The sequence below is a fragment of the Myiozetetes cayanensis genome, unplaced genomic scaffold (assembly GCF_022539395.1).
Source record: "Myiozetetes cayanensis isolate MyiCay16 unplaced genomic scaffold, myiCay2020 scf2-11, whole genome shotgun sequence".
NCBI lineage: Eukaryota > Metazoa > Chordata > Aves > Passeriformes > Tyrannidae > Myiozetetes > Myiozetetes cayanensis.
The window spans coordinates 54,456,653-54,473,898 of NW_026087411.1; the positions used below are offsets into that span (position 1 = coordinate 54,456,653).

The 17,246-nt window shown below is 39.2% G+C and overlaps 1 protein-coding gene across 2 annotated transcripts in view; it reads right to left on the minus strand.

The window, feature by feature from the left end:
- Positions 1 to 5,792: 5,792 nt before the first annotated feature.
- AIG1 (androgen induced 1) overlaps positions 5,793 to 17,246 on the minus strand; it is a 119,843-nt gene continuing 108,389 nt past the window's right edge. For both annotated transcript variants that reach the window (XM_050316868.1, XM_050316869.1), the window contains exons 5-6: positions 9,490 to 9,653; positions 5,793 to 6,447 (exon numbers count right to left, since the gene is read on the minus strand). In XM_050316868.1, coding sequence (XP_050172825.1) covers positions 6,410 to 6,447; positions 9,490 to 9,653 — 202 coding nt within the window. In that variant the 3' untranslated portion in view covers positions 5,793 to 6,409. The remainder of the gene's footprint in view (positions 6,448 to 9,489; positions 9,654 to 17,246) is intronic.

Consider the following 17,246-nt stretch of genomic DNA (forward strand, 5'->3'; position numbering starts at 1 on the left):
TTTCTAATCCATGACTAACAGCACTTCTGTTAAGCCACCTCTAGACAGAATGCTTTTGCAGCTTAATACCAGTCACAGAAGAGGGGTGACCTCCCCCTCTTTTACCTCATTACATCTGCCAGGTGTAAACTCAGGACCCAAATTCAGAATCATTATTAAATAAGAACAACTTATGTTATTTTACATAGCAAATAGCAAAGATGATCATATGTAGACAGCTATCCAGGCACTGCTCTGCCTGCAAAATTAAACGTTTAGAAATGCAGTAGTGCAGAGTATTGCAGCTTCAAACTGTCCCTATTGCTACAGGTGGGATGGCTAGCAGCTCACCAGCCTTATTCCCAGGAGAAAAGTGGGAACACAGGGGGTTGTCAGTTTGGAGTTATGGTTGAATTACTGCCCATGTCAAGAATGATACCTTTCACAGTGCCTGATTTCTTTTCATGTTAAGTAACTGTCACTTAACATCTGACTGTCATTACTTGTTTCTACAGAACATCAAGCTTGTATTTGTGTATGTGTGTATATATATATACGTATGCGTGTGCTTAACTTTTATCTACACATAAAGAGGGGACTATCTGCACGTTAAAAAGCAAGGAGATATTATATCCTAGTACTGACTGTACCGTAGCAATCTCTATATTTAGAATGCACCCTGTGGAGATACTTCTCCAGCCTAATGGTAGATGTTTACTTTTTAATACTCAAGCTATATATAAAACGCTAAACTTGAACACCGTAACTAGCTACAATAGGAATTACATGAAAAAGATGCTATTTTATTTCTGTCTCATTTTACACAACTCCAAGGAACAGCAGATACCTTCTCCAGTGGGCCACAAAGTCTGTGGCCTACCTCTCAAATTTCCGTACTGGTATTTATTGTGTTGGGTTTCAAATCCCTTTACAGCCGTGGTCTGAACGACAAAGGGGCACTTAAGGGAATAAGACTACAACTTGTTCTTCTGGGTTACATTAAAATCCATTGATTTTCATCTATTACTTGAACAAAACAGAGTGCATTTTTGATAAAAATAAAATTTCTCATTTTGGAGAAAAATATATTTGATGTTTGTGGTCTGCAAAATGGACAGTTCTGTTCTTCTTAGTTACTTAAATAATAAAGTAAGAGGAAGTCACTATGCTGAAAAGACCTATTTTCACCCTAAGCCCAAACCCCTTTCATTACATCATTAGAAGCACTACAGAAAGTGCCTTGCCTGCCAGTCCACTTGCCCCCTCATTCAATAAAGCTCCTGCAATCAAAAGTACCCTGTGCATGTGCTCTGAGCTCAGCATGTGCTCAAGGACTTTTGTCAACAGGTGTCAATAGCTAGATTTTTTTACTTTCCAGGTTAGTTTCATTTTCCCTTTATTCTTGCTTGAAAAAGAGGAGAGATAATCATCACTATAGAGAGCTGATCAGTCAAACTTTCAGTTGCTTTTTTTTCCTGTGACTTTGGCAATAGTCAGACCCCAGCTTTATTGCTGCAGTCAGACATACTGAAGGCAAAGGCACTTTTACAACACATACGAACACGTGGGGCTGAACAGAAGGGCCCATACATATAATAAAACTTCCAGGTCTCTTTCCCTCTCTGGCACACCTGTGACCCCAGTTTAAGCAGCTGGTTACAGTGGCACATGAAGCTTTGAACCACAGGAGCAGAGCAGCTGGGATACCCTAGTGGAGATGGCCTCGTCTACCAATACAAACTATGCTTTGATTAGGAGGTTTCTTTTGCTGCTGCAGATGGAAAATACCCGTCACCAACGTTTGACCCTATTCACATGAAACAGGAGCATTAAAAGATAGGATTAATAGCACAACTTCTCCAAGACCACATTCAGAGGTGACCTCACCTACATACCTCCTATTGCTTGCTCCTTTACTCCCGGGATTGGAACATCAAACACGCCTGGGTGATGTTAACCTTGGGATGATGGTCTCTTCAGGACCGTACATTCACTCAAGTTTCAGATTATAAATCTTTTCAGTGTTCAGTCTAATGATACCTGAGTCTTCAAAGGCTACTGAAGTGTACATTGGAGCAGAATGACACATCTTTATAGAAAATAAAAGGCGAAGAATAAATTGGTGTTAGGATTTGAAATAAATCCAATAAGAAAAATGAACCAAGAAGTGCCTGCCTTATACACTGTCACCACAAACTGCCACCTGGGAGCCTGCAGAATGGTTTGCCATTTGTCAGTCTGTTCACAGTATCCAAGTGTCTTTGATGTGCCCTCGTGGTAATTTAGCTAATATTACTCCTGTGGGCAGAGAAGCAAAGAATCAACCTAAAATTAGGGAAAATTTTTGTCATTTTCCTTTAAAATAAGGCAATGCTTGCTACAGAAAGACAGCAAACTACGGTTTTATCCCACACAAGTTAAATCACAGACTAAAATAATTTAATTTTGAAATTATGGCACAAGTTTGCAAATTATGACCACCTCTTTGTAACAGAAAGATATGCGAACCATGCATATATGTTTTGGGGCAGATACATGCAGGCAGAAAGTACGGATGAGCTTTCTAAAGTCAAACAGGGGATACAGTCATACTGAAGTTGATGACAACTGGGTGGCTAGACTTTCTAACAGCCTTTAAACTACTCCCCCCCACACACGTTTTTGCATTCTATTGCTAAGTCAAGAGAATATTATTAAGACTGTTAAGTTGGGCACTGAAGAGTGAGGTAATGTCAGCATTTGGGCCACCCGTTCAACCTTAATTTGGCCCCTTTTGAGTATGAATTATGACATTGCCTTTAATTAGATGATCACACAATATTTTTTCCTGTGCCTCATTCATGACAGATGATGCTCACTGAATGATGAAACTGTATTTTGTCTTTTCCTTGTGGTTCAAGGTGTGGCAGCCTGCCTTATTTACTGCACACTATGCTCTTCCCTGACAACAAAACTAATGATTCCTTTGCACAGTTTTCTACGTGGTTTATCATTACAGCTACGACATAACAAACATTACTTATTTAATTTTATTGCAGTCCTCAAGGGAAAAGCTAGAGTTTTTTCACTTAGTTTATCCTTCTCAGTGGTCAGGTTTTCATCAAAGCTTTGCTTCCCTCATATTTGGTCTAGGCAGCTTTACTTGCATCAGCTTTGGGGAGGTATTACCAATACATGGGAAGCAAAGTTGGGGTCCCCATTTTGGTGTGTGTGTTGGGTAGTCAGGCACGGAGAGAGTCAACAGATCAGGGATAGTAGGGAAAATCCTATTCAGCGACAAGTCAGATCATTCCCAAAGCTGATAAACACTCTGGAGAATTACCTGTGCAATACAGGGAAATGCAGGCTTATTTTTTTCCCTAAAATCTGGACAAACAGATATTCTCCATAAGATCAGAAATGCTATTAACATAAATGCTGTCCTTCTTCCAAAGACTCAGTTCCACAGCAAAAGTAGAGAAAAGTCTTACAGGCTTTTTTTTTTCATAGACTTGCACTTGGAAATAAATGACTTGTTCTGACAAAAAGTTTTCCACAAAAAAATAGTTCCCCCAAGAGAAATACCTTTCAGGGACAGTTTCAGCCAAGATGGTTGAAATTTGGCAAGTTTACAAGTGACTTTTACTTTAGTCATCATTCATCTATCATCTTTCTTAAGAATGATGGATTGTGTAATCCTAAAGGGAATGAACACAGTCTAGAAGAGTGCTCTCTGGGTACACAGGCCCTCAAGTTATTTATATCATGGTTCATACATCAGAGGCTGGATTTAATGCTTTAAAATGTTTTTGACTTTAAGCTTAAAGCTCACAGGAGGTGGAGAACTTTTTGAGATTTTAGAAGACAAATTGAATTTGAACCTTCCTGGAATACTATACATTTCCTTAAATGAAATGAAACTTACCACATTTTGTGTTGCATATATTGCCTTTGGTGAACATCAGAGGCTTAACTGATCTTGGTACTCTATTTTTTGAGGTGCTGAGTATTCACAAATTCATAGATACAAAGGATAACAACTTTAAGTGTCCCTATGCTGTACCTGTGAAAGGGAGCCTTCTTTCACTTGGACACCTACCTATGGATTCATCTACGCAATTCTGATCTCTGATACTCCTGTTCTCTTTATATTCTTATGATGTTTCCAATATTGCATAAAATGACATCGTATTAGAAGAAAAATCTATCTTGAGAAGGTGCAAAACTTGCTGATAAAGAGGAATCTTTCCATAAATGCCAGTTTTTGAGGGCTCAGACATTCAGTATTCAGTGGTGCAATATATATACAGCAGACATGATCAGAGTGTGCTCTAGCAGAATGTGTACAGCTGTGTGGCATTTTGGCACTTCTGATTTTTACTTAACACATTCTTTCCACCAGAATGAATTCTTGAACTCTGTGAAGTAAACAATTCCCCTGAAATAAAATTTAAAAATAAAAATGTCCCAGATTAACAGCAGAACATAGGTTATGCAAATTCTTCATGCGACAAAAAAGTCAACAGGGTTTGTGCCTTGGGCTTCCCACCCTAAGCTGCAGTTACTGCTGCTGGAAAGTACAGCCAGATCCCCTAGCACATTCATTGTCCACCACTACTTTCATGTGCTACCACAGCTTTCAGAGGCAGTGACTTTAAACAGTTCCTAGCCCACTAAACATGACTGAATCCATGCCTTCTTTCCTTCTTGAGTTTTAAAAGCCTGTTGCAAATAACAGACATCTTACCATCTCCAACCAACTATCTGTGGACCGAGCAATCACGCTGCAGTATTACTGTGCATTTGTAATGCACAGCTCAGCAATAACAGAACAGAATATCCCTAATGCAAGACCACATGGCTACAGCAAATTTGCTCAAAAATTCTGCTGGTTTTACGTGTTCCATCCCCTCCCTCTGTAGGACCATCAGAGGAGGTCATTTTTCATCTGGCCCCTTATTTCCATGAACTTCCTAGTAACTTGCTTAGCTTTGAAATCTTTGCAACTTTGATCAACAAGTTAAAATTATCGAGAGAGCAGACAGACAGACGAAGATAAAATCATCACAGAAGTCTTATTTTTGAAGGAAACAACCCAGAAAGTACATTCTTGAACTTATGCTGTTTCCTATGATAGTTCGTAAATAAATACAAGTACATTTAAAAAATACTGTGGTGGAATGTAATGAGTTGCATGAGATCAGTCCTCCACAGAGCTACTGCAGAGCAGAAACATCACTGAATCAGATTAAAACTCTGCAGAAATCCTGTTACTAAAAATAACACATTAACATTGTCCGTATTTGAAGTGCTCTAAATGTGTTAAAATAAATATATCTAAATACACTAATGAACAAATATGTGATATGAATACTGATATTTGGATCTTAAAGCTACTTTTTTAATAAAATCTTGCTGAAAATTATTCTATTCACTTTATTTTAGTTCTATTTCAATTTTTGTGCCTTCTTGAGTTCCTTCTTGATTGCCCAATAATTAAGCAGAATCATATCAAATTTAAACAATCACTAGTATTTTGCAACTGAATTCCTAATACAAACAGGCATATGTTTAACTTTAAACATTCGCTTACATGCCTTCCTGAAGTAAGGCTTAAATGCTCTCTCTCTGGTACAACACTTAACAGCTCAGCCCATCTATTAAGAACTCACAACCTGGAAAATGCAGAATCAGGTGCTGTACTATGATAATAAGAAAAAATCCTTATGTAGAAATAATAAAATCTACAGTTGACACTGGAAAACCTGAAAATATATCATTCAAATGCCATCAATCCATCTAGAATTTCAAGAATCAGCCTGAAGAAACAGAAATCCAAGGATAATTTGTTCTTTATTTAGGCCTATTTAAGAAGATATTCTAACACCGCAAATAAGATTTTACTGGACTGATAAAATTATTGACATCACAAATTTAAGGCAGCTGTTACAGAATGTTACATTAATATTTCAGTCAAACCAAACTGTTCTTTAGATACATTCATGCAATTAACTTCTATGCTGTACTTTGAAATACATAGAATTGTTTTGTTTCCCTGCATCAGACCTATCTGGTTAAGCTTTTCTCAAACAACACAGAGAATGGACTTACTGTTCTTCTTGGCAGAGGTAAAGAGATCTAATGACTTAATAATTTAATGACTTATTTGATTGAAGAAATGCACATTGAGAATGCCATGGAGATTAAATATACATCTTATATGTGTATGTCACATGCAAGCATGGAGAAACAGGAATGAAGGTTGAAACGATATTATTATTTTTAGCTAAAATCATTTTTCCTCCATATAAAATCCAAAAATATCCTTGCACTGAGCAGAGGGCCTATTAAACTTCCTCCTTTACAAAGATTCTTCTCCATGCCGACCTCTGTTGGGGATGAGAAATCTTCCATGGAGCCATAAACAATCCTCTGTGTTGCCTCTTGTTGTTCACTCCGATTTTGGCTTTTCTTTTCCTTCTTCGATACCTGAAAACATACGGAGAACAGCTTTTAAAAATATCTCAATGAATAAAAATGAAGGGTTTACTTATAGAGGTTCTTTTAAAGCATTAGTCTTTCTTTTCCCTTTATTGATGTTGTTTCTCCTGTACTTGCCCATATGCTCTTGCATGTGCTACTTCACCTGCTGTGAACAAAAAGAGCATCTGCACACCTGATGGCAGTGGTTGTCCAGTAATAAACTGCACAATCCTCCCTTCCTTCCTCCCTCCCTCCCATTCTCATATCAATCAACCTAACCCCCTGCCACAGGCTCAGCTTTTCACAGCTGCAGGGGTCTGGGAACAGTTAGTTCCCTCACCTCCTCTGCTTACCTACAAGCAAATTGAAGTAGATGCTACTGTAGCTGAAACTAAGCAGCCAACTCTATTTGAAGGAAAGTTTTAATAGTCATGTTTCAGAATTCAGTAATTTTAAGCCCCCCTCCATTTCAACACTGGTTTTTTAAACATTTGCAACTACATCTCCTTTTTTTTGGGAGTTCAAGAGAACAATTACTGCTGAGAGGGTGCCTCTCTCTTCTTGTAATGCCCATGACTTCCAGTAATATCAGGAGAGCTGAGCTGAGTGTAGGGCTCCTTAAAGAACTTAGCCTAGCTGCAGGACTTGTCTCTTTGCTATGCTGAGCAAAGTCTGGGCTGGGCAGAAGATTGTGTTTTTTCTGGCAATGAAAGCATTCAGCTATTTCATATGCCTGTTCCTGGACAATGAATTACTATTGGTATCTGACAAAAGTATTGTTCTTCTGACTAACCCCTCTCTGCCAGACATCTCAAATACAAATATTTCTTTTGGAGGTTTTCAGGCCTGCTGCGTGCTAGAAAAGAAAGACTTCTGAGGATTGAAAGCAAAAGAGAAGCAATGTTTGAGAATGCTGAGAGGAAAATCCAGTCGCAATAAGATCACCTGCTAATGTTATATACGCACAGGTGGTAAGTACAACAAAAATCACTTTAAAAACATAGATGATTAATTCCAGTACAGGAAACAATAAGACCCATCTGCAGTTAGAAAGCACAACAGCAGAGCTGCCTTGCTGAAAGAAACAACACGGAAACAAATGGGTCTGCGCGCTGCCAGCAGCCCAAATATAATGGCCCTGGGTGTTGCTGGCAAACTAATGTAATGGGAGAGCCACAGCTGAAGGTTTAACAACCAAAACAAGAGGCAGGGACCAAAAGATTACAGTGGGTTTACAAGGCTGCTCCAGAGCCAATCTTGAGTCTTTCTGCTAGAAGGAACTTTCCCAACAGATTTAAAAGCTGTTTTATTTGCTTTTTTTGAAAACGCCTCTTTCCTTTCTTCTGAAGCACTCTACTGCAGATGCATCAAATACTTTGGCAGGAATGCAGATACCCTCAAAACTGTGGACAGACACTGGCTTGTACAAAGGGCAAATTTTTCCTTCCCTACCATGTTTGTGGTTTAACTTGGAAAAACTAACTGCAAATCATTTTGTCAGTAGTGAGGTTTTATTTAATGCATCTCCAGAGGAAAATAAAAAAACTCCAAACCCAAAACAACCCCTTCTCACCCCAGAAGAAATCTTCTCATAGCAGACTGTTTTGATTTGCAGGCTTACTGCTCAAAAGCCTCTTTTAAATGTACAGTTTTCAAATAATATTTTCCCAAGTCTCACACGGTGACAGACTGGCATCATTTTACATCTGCTGTTGGTGGTGTGCCTGCCACACACTTCAGGTTAGGTTCGTGCAAAGTGTTTCAAGCACAGCAAAACAGCAGGTGACTCGTGGCATTTCCATTCTGCAAGTGTTTGAGCCTCAAAGGATTCTGGATCAATATTCCTTATCCCAAAGAAGGAAGGAGGTAGACAATAAGGCCATGGTGGACCTTGAAAGAGGCTGGAAGAATGACCCAATTGATGTTAGCTCCTCTAGCGTGGTGGGCCCGAGAACGAGGGATTCTGCATACTTTGGAATACTGCAGGAGATTTTCCAACATCTACTTATTCGTGGACTTGCTAAAAACATGTGATTCTTTACCACATTATTGTTCTTCATATAGGACTTAGGTCAAGTGAAATTATTCCTTGCAGCTGCCTTTTTTAGAAACATCTTTCCCAAATTAACTCACAGAAGTTAGATAAATGTGAATGTGACATCAAACTGTGGACTGAATACCAGTCTTGAAGACCGTGATGATTAGGATAGCTGTTTCTAAAGCAAATAGAAAAGGACACTTTACACCTGGTGCTAATATGAACAAATGACAAGTAAAACTGCTTTGAGCTTCTGCCATTAGATTCTACCTCATACTGAAGGAGTTGCTAAATGAGATTCGTATGTGCAATCAACTACCATGTGAATTTATTTCACTCTAGTTGTGATTTGTCAGAGCAGCGATTATGAATGTTGTTTGTTTATTTCAGGCAATTTGATAAATGAGAAACATCTTTCATAGATTAAAGTAACCTACTTTTAATCTTGTGTTTGTCTTATTTTCCCTTTTCCTTTCCTCAGCAATGGGTGGCCTAGGCAGGATGATGGAGAGTCTGCACAGTTAAGTTTACCCTGCACTAAGGTGATCTTTCATTCCTATTATTTCACTGACAAGAACGTGTTCATTTTCCCTGAGTAAATTCATAAGCAGAAAACACCTTCTACCTGAAAATACCAAGAAAGTATATTTTTATTTCTAAGTCTGAGCTTGCCATTAATGGCATTCACACAGAATGATACTTTATTCTAGTTGCATTTAATGGGTTCATCAGCTAGTAAGTGGGTTGTAAACCTCCCAGGTAATTGCCAAGAGCTCTTAAATTAGTATTATAAGTTATAAAAAAGAATACATATTCATAGCTCATCAGGCTTTCCAGCAGCCATTGTGTTCCTCTGGTTGCTTTTAAGGGCAAGCAACCAAGATGTTTCAGTGGACCTTCTGTCATTCTCCTTTGTTTTAGCCAGCTTAAAATCTTCTAGACTTTCAGAGAAACATCCTGAAGTCCTGGTGATGTACTTCATGAGGTAATATTCCTAAAACAATACTCACATTTTTGTGTATCCCAGATGTAGTTGTTCAGGACCTCTCCCACCAAGTAGAAGATGTTAATAATTATGGTTACAGCTGCAAAAAAGATTATTTTGACACCTGGGCTGAGGTGCTCAAGAAGCGGGTACACCCACACTCCTGTAACATGGTGAATCCAGCACACCCTGAAACAAAACAAAAATAACAAGCACAGACTCTTATAGCCCTGTTTTTCAAAAGTAGCTTGGCCTATAAGTTTAGCTGCTGTAACCCAAATAGCAATTATTTGAAAGGCCTGCAAGTTGCAACTGAACTGGAGCATCTGGATGACATCTACCCAGAAGAGACATCACAAATGATGGAACTATGACTGATTTCCCACATTCTTATAGCTTTGCTTTAAATTTATTATGAGCAGTTGGCCAATTTTTACTTCTGATGTAGGCAGGTATTTCCTTGCTGCATTTATATTTCCGAGGAAACCCCTGTTTCGAGCCAAAGCTGGAAACCGCAGCAGCTTCTGCTCCAAGCAGGTTCTTTATCCTAAGAACATTCAGGGTTCTACAAGCTCTCCTACAAAGATCAACACTCTCTGCTTTCCACAGTAGCCCATTTTCATTTCACACACATTTATATGATTCTGATGCTTCTCCTCACTACACATGGCAAATGCATCAGTTTTTGGGTTTGCCAGAAATATATAGTTCAGCTTCTCTTTGAGAGAATAATTTCTTCAGCAAATGTCTTTAAGATTGCTCCTCTTTCCTGGTACCATTTGGAATCTAATAATTTTTCTGTAAAAAACATAAACAGTTTTTTTAAAAAAACCAAAGCAAAACCCACTTCAAAAGTGGTGCCCAGCTCCAGAATCAATTACTCCACAGTAAAGAAAAAGTATTGATGGTGCTTTGCCAGTGACACAGAGATTTTTAGCATTCAGCTACAGGGAAGATTGTTGGTACACTAACCCAATAGACACTGTCAGCTTTACTGCAGTGCAGCCTAAAGGAGTACTTCAGGTATGTGGTTTTGCTGTTTGTGACTGTAGTGGACACCTGCACCCTCTGATGTAACAGCTTTTGTGTTGAGATCTGACATGGTGAGTGATGAAGTCAGCGGGAGCAGAGCGAGTCCATATATTCCAGTAGGTGGAAGTTAAGAAAAGCAAATACTGGCAAACAACTGAGCAAACATCACAGAAGCTAACTGGGTAAAGTGCTTGGTGGAGACGGGCTGGGGCTCTACTGGACTCTCTTCAAGAATGTAAATCTCTTCCTTTCTGACCTGGAAATTTGAGAGAGAAGCTCACAGTGAAGCACAGCTGGAGTAGCTGCAATTCCCATTACAGAAGGGGATTTCCATGTCCATATGATTTGCTTCACTTGCTGGTATTTCTATTTGTTTAAGAGAGATTTTTGATTGCTAGATCAGCAGTCATAGGCTCCTAAAGGGCAGAGACATAGAAGTCCACACAAAACTGAAATAAAATTCTGTCACACAGAGAGTACAGAATCCCTCTTTAAGGATTCTCCATCACCCTTGCAGTGTACATGTTTGTCATAGCTTCCCTCCTCCTTGAAAAAGCTTTTATTACAGCCAAATTCTTAACAGTTGGACACTTCACATAAGAAATTACATGTGTCTGTAAAATAATTTGCACAATCTAAATGCAGATTAAAATCCCTTTCTCCAAATCAGTTCAGACATGGAAAATTATCTCTGTACTTTACAGTTATTTCCCCAACATTTTTCTGTGACAGAATTAACCCAACAAGATTAAGGTTATCTATGAAAAAATAAAGGGTTCCTATGTAATTCATGGTAACAGGAGACACCATGTTCCTTTTGATCAAAGAAAAAGATGAGACAGTTGGGTAGAGGGCAATGGGATGTCCCCTACTATGAGGCTGGCTTAGCAGGGAATGTCTATTATCGCCTAACAGCTTCCAGTTTCATTTGTTTTTGTTTTATGATCATCCTGTGAAAAAAAAAGCTCCAAGGACAAAGACTGAAAAAGAGCCAGTCTTGTTTTTCACTTATTTTCTCTGTTGTGATGAAACTGTCCAGCATTATAAAGCACCTTCACAGAGAGGCTTTTCAAGGAACCTTCTAAATTGCATCTATGTAGCCAATTTCGCAAAACAAGTAGAAGTTGCAGTTACTAGAATGCATTTATGCTCGAAAGAGGAAGTATTTTTAAATCCAATCAATGAGTTACTGATGAGCTTCTGAATGTCAGTAATCTGTGGTTAGTTCAGAGTTTTTGAGTACAGTTCATGCACTCTGCACCCTGCTGCCCAGCACAGGAGCCCCTTCCCTGCGCGGTGACAGTGCTCGTGAGTACAGTGTCGCTATTGTATGCCTGTCCTTGGTGCAGTCACACTGCAGGAACTCTTGCTTTGAGCACAACGGGTACCGAGCATCACTCCAGAGACAACAGTCACAAAACCACCTGATCAGCCACCTGATCTTTCCTAAAATGAACTGCACCATGCCGCTCTCTACATTGGGATAGAGCAATATTACCTTCTCTCCACTGAGCACTGACTACTCCTGCATTGTCTATGCTACAAATGGGAGCAGCAAAGGGATGACTGCTGCCATGGAAATCTCACCTGAAGGCCTTTCTTAATTCCTGGTAGAATACAAGCCATCTCAAGGCTGCACAATAAAAGGCTGATCAACCATTTGCATAAAGCTTCCACACAAAACTGCTGATTACTAATGTTAATGAACGCCTTCAGCGCCTGCAATTCTAGTAGTCATTATTCCTGTCCAACCTCATTCTTAGTTAAGCACAGGGAAGCATGAATTAAGATTTACTTAGGAGTGCAAATCTAGATCCAATTGAAGACCTTGTTATTGAACATGTATAAAAAATGGACTGTTTAAATTAAAATAAACTGAGGAGCAAAAGTTTAAGCTAAAACTGGAATGGCTACTTTTGAGAAGATAAAATTAACTTGAACCTCCCTGTGATTTGGTACTGTAGCAGCTCATGTAGACATAACCATGTGTTTCCAAAAATGAACATGTTACAGGTCATTGAGCTCATTCAGACATTTGTTAGAAGCAGTAAAAAGAGAAGGAATGGAAATATTCACACATTATATTCAAACTACATTGCCTGTTAAAAAAAGTGGTGGTTTTCAGAAATTTCCAACCAGTTGGTGTAGAAATCAGAAAAAGTTATTTGAAAATGCACAATATTGCTTCTTTTTAACAAATCTGTCAGAAAATGTGACTTTGTAGCTGGTTTTCACTTACTATACAGTAAGATGTTGTATATCTCTCCTATCAAACTAATCAGGAGAAAATGAAAACTATGCAGAGAAGATACATATACATTTATTCTTTGGCTATAGGTCTTTCGTTAATGAAGAAAACTAAACACAAAAAATTATTGAAACCTTGCAGTTTATGTGTACTCTACCTGTCACTTTAAGTAATGCAGCTGTTACAACAGCAAGTGTAAAACCTTAGTCCTGGTAAAATCAAGCTCAACGTGTGGATATAATAGCAGATAACCGTGACATCCCACAGATTTTGCAATAGGACACGTTGCATAATATGGTTGCCCCTTCATGATGGTTGCTCTCAGGCATCACAGCTTGGCAGCACTTTGTGGTCTGGACTGTGAGAGCAGTCTCCAACCATTTCCTGCCCAAGCTGAGTCCTTCATCATAGTCTGCAGCCATCAATAATCAGTACTATGTGTTCTGCAAACGAGGACTATCAGCTAAGGGGCTGTGTAACTTTTCAAGAGCAATTGATGAGAGGACACAGAATAATAATGCATGACATAAAATGACTGAAGAGCTGCCAATTCTCTTCCTCGTAACAGAAAAATCCTTTCAACAGAACTCAGAGATAAGAAATTCAAATCTGATAATGGAAATATGTCTCTGAATGATAGCTGGAGTGCTCTAGAATAATACCTCTAGAATGCTCTAACCTTTGAGTGATACATCACTGAAATAAAGACATTCAAAACAATTTTGAAGTATACAAGTCTGGAAGTCTACTTAGTCCACTCCTCTTCTCTAGGCCACATCATGCAACTCTAGCAAGTCTCAGAAGTCTGGAGACTGTACAGGCAATAAGAACATGTACAGTTATGCCTAGAGTTCAAAGAGCATGAAGTATATAAACCATCAAGACTAAAGGATCCAAGTATCTACTTTTTGACATAAGTTTTGGAAGAAAACTTCCCATGCAGGCTGCTTGTTTCATAATGGCCTGCTAAAATCTCCTGAAGCATCTGAAGCATTAGCTATAGCTGGAGCCTGGATACATGACTACTCTGATTTACTAAGGCAGTTCCTTTCTAGTTACTTCTTTCAGCATCAAATCCTTTTCCAGATCTTCAGTGCTCTTCATATTTCCAGTGACTGGCACAAAGGAAGGCTGAATCTTTGGATCCAGACAAATACTAGACCAGTTCCCATTGTGGCTACTCTTTGGCAAACAACAGAATATGGGCATTTCCTATGCCTTTATTTCATGATCTCTTCTAGCATAATTCTTTTCCTTCTCCACAAAAAGTGAGAACTTTACCCAGAGCTATTAAACTGTGGAATGTCTTCCAAAGGAGTTGATGGGCTTACAGCAGTTGAGTCACTCAAAACTTGAACAACCAAATCATTTGTGGTTTCAGAGTAGGACCAATCCTGTGCTTTCGGGGACAGGAGCATAATGACCCACACCAAATTTGTTCTGTTTTTGGTTTCTAATGCTGATTGATGTGAGGCACATTTTCATAAACCCCCACAAAAACACAGGCCAGCTTGTTCTGCATCTCATCAGAATCCTTAAGATCTCAGCCACATTAAGATGCTGGGCTTCTTATAACAACAGCCAGCCAGGCCTAAATCACCTACACCAGGAATGTACATAGTTTAGGAATTTTAAAGACTAAAAAATAAGTGCAGTATACAGTCATCATTTAGGAAATAACAACAACCATCTCCTCTTCTTCCATTTTCTTAACGCCAAGTTCTTCTCCATTGATCTGAGTGGTGCTGAACAATACATGGGTCATACAGCTATGCTACTGCTTTGGAGTGGCTTATGCAGCCAGAAGAAGAAAAGCCTTGGAAAGCTGCAGTTGCAAATAATGTCACATGAGAAACATACTCAGCATGGCATGGTGCTAGCATCCTCTGGGAAGAACAAAGCTTAGCAGAAATTTGTGTTTATATACAGGTAGCTAGAATGACAGAAACCTAGCAGATTCACTGCAAAGTGTTGTCATCTCTGGAAGTCATCTGTTTTGATAAATAATTTTTCATTTTAAATATAGTAATGGTTGCTATGCCTTCTTGAGGTGTATTTTAAGGAGCTGCACAAATGAGAATGTATTACCCATGCATGTCATCTGTGACTGTACTGTTGCTTTGACTGAAACATTTGAGGATGTGGAGGTGGAGCGGAGCCAGAAAGTAACAGTCCATAATGGCTATATCAGACCTAACAGGTCCATACAGCCTTTTCTCACTTCTGTACTCCCACCCTCCTTCTGGGTCAGCTACAGAGGACACTAATCTTCTCCTGGCCTATTTCTGCTGCTTCTGTTTCTTCCTACTCTTTCCTGTTCTGGGCAGCTCTGGCTCCAACTCTTTTCTCCTCCTCTGCATTGTCTCATCTATCACCCACCTCTACATCAGCCTTCCACTCTGATTTCAAAGTCTGTCTCTCTCTCCCAGCATTCCCCACTTTCATGATCTCAACTTTGAAGCCTCTGACCTGTGAGCTGCACATTTCCTTATCCATTTCTCATTTAACCCATAATTCATAGTTCATCACTTTTACTTGGCCCCAGGACTTTTTTTTTTTTTTCTCTAATCATTGATTCTCTAATCTCTATTGAACTTCTGTTCTCAGTGCTCACTTCCAAAAGCATGCATGACCCTCTCCCTGTGTGCAGACCCTCAGCACACCCTAGCAAAGCCATGTTGTGTCTCTCCTGCACCATCGGCACCAGCAACCTCAAAAACTCTCTGGTTTCTCAATTCTGCTCTTCTTTTATCAATATGACTGTCAATTCTCACCAGCTTCACACTCTAACTCTCCACCCCTCTCTTCTGAATGTCAAGGTTTGTCCTAGCAGTCTGCACCAACATCTGCTCTTTCTGATCTTCCTCTCCTTCTATGGAGACTCGCTATTGGAAATCCTACAGCAAGGCTGACAGAATCAATCTCAAATTCATTCCAAATCCTCAGTGTACATTCCTTTCTTAAATTTGTTCAAGAATTCAGCAAATTGCCCCATCTAAATCTTCTCCCTCAGCAAATCTACAGAACTCTCCTGAAGTCACTTCAAGAGAAACTTTATTTTCAAATGAAAGTTTAAAAGATCTTTAAATAGATTTATCAAAGAATGAAAGAATGAATCAAGTCCAAGCTTGGCACATGTGGAGGCAGATCCTAGGGGATTTGTGTTAGCAACAAGAGAGCAGATTAAGTCTTTTACTCCCAAACATGTAGCTCAGCATTACTAGAGCAGCGGAGTCTGCAGATCTTAGGGTCTGTTTTTGTGACATCCTAAAGTGCTCAAAAGCAGAGGGATAAAGAAAACCATTTTAAATAAACGTATTTGTCTCACTTTATTTTAGGGACATATTAGGCTCTGATATTAGTTACCATGAGGTCATTCTTGTTACAACGAGCAATACATTTCTGGCTCGTTTCTGTTCCTTGACAACCACTCCATACACCCATTGGCAGTATTTTCTGGTAGTATTGGCAAGCGCTTCGGTTTTCTTAGCACTGTCTAGATTTAACAATTCAATACAAGTTGTGACCTTTTCAAGCCATGCTAAATAAAGCCAATAGGCCTTTCCCATCTTGTCCCATGGTCTTGATCCTGAAAGCCCATGTATGGTCTGCAACAGGCAATGCATGTCTGTGAATGCAAGGCCTGGGCACAGCTCCTTAAGAGCATGGGAGAGCTCCCTCTCACAGAGAATGCATGAGCTAAGTGTGCCTACTCAAATACTCTCTGACTGCAAAAAAATAGAAAGAAAAACAGGAAAAGGTTTTACTCTTCAAGAAAGGATGTTTCTCAGATAACAAGTCTCTGAATCACGCTCAGGAGATACTAAGTTATTTAGCAACGTTCTTCCAGTTTCAGTGATTCTATTCAGAATTGTTTGCCTGTTTTCTCGTTTACCAAATATATACAAAAAAAGCTTGCTATTCCACCATCTTTTTCATATGAAAAAGATTCAGTCACATACGAAATAACAAGCTCTGCTCTACTTGGAGTTGAAAAAAATGCATTCACACAATCAACTCAAAACAATATCCTGCTGTATGTTCTTTTACAGTACAAAGTGCAACACGATACATAAAGCGTAGCATGATAAGAAGGTTTCAGCTGAGGTGGGAACAGCCTTCAAAATTCAAGAGCAAAACACAGAGAATATCTGATTAGCAACTGTCTTTACTTTTTGCTGAGAGCTGCAGTGAAAACACTTCGGCTGAGGGAAAAATGACATAGGGAAAAAGACAAATTCTCAAGCGGCAGATCTCTAACTTCTAGTTAAAACAACATAAACCGAGAACTAAGCCCCTCAGGGGACCCATGGACAACCATAGGTACAAAGGAAGGAAGTTCCACCAGGCTGTATGTAACTATGTCATTTGCAGGTGTAATCTCATTTTAATACACTGTGCTAACCTTGAGGGTTCTGCCAAAGAGGGAAGCAAATCTGAATTAAGCAATTCCAAGCCCTCTGAGTGATTAAGGTCTCTACTTCAATCTGGTCACTTGGCAG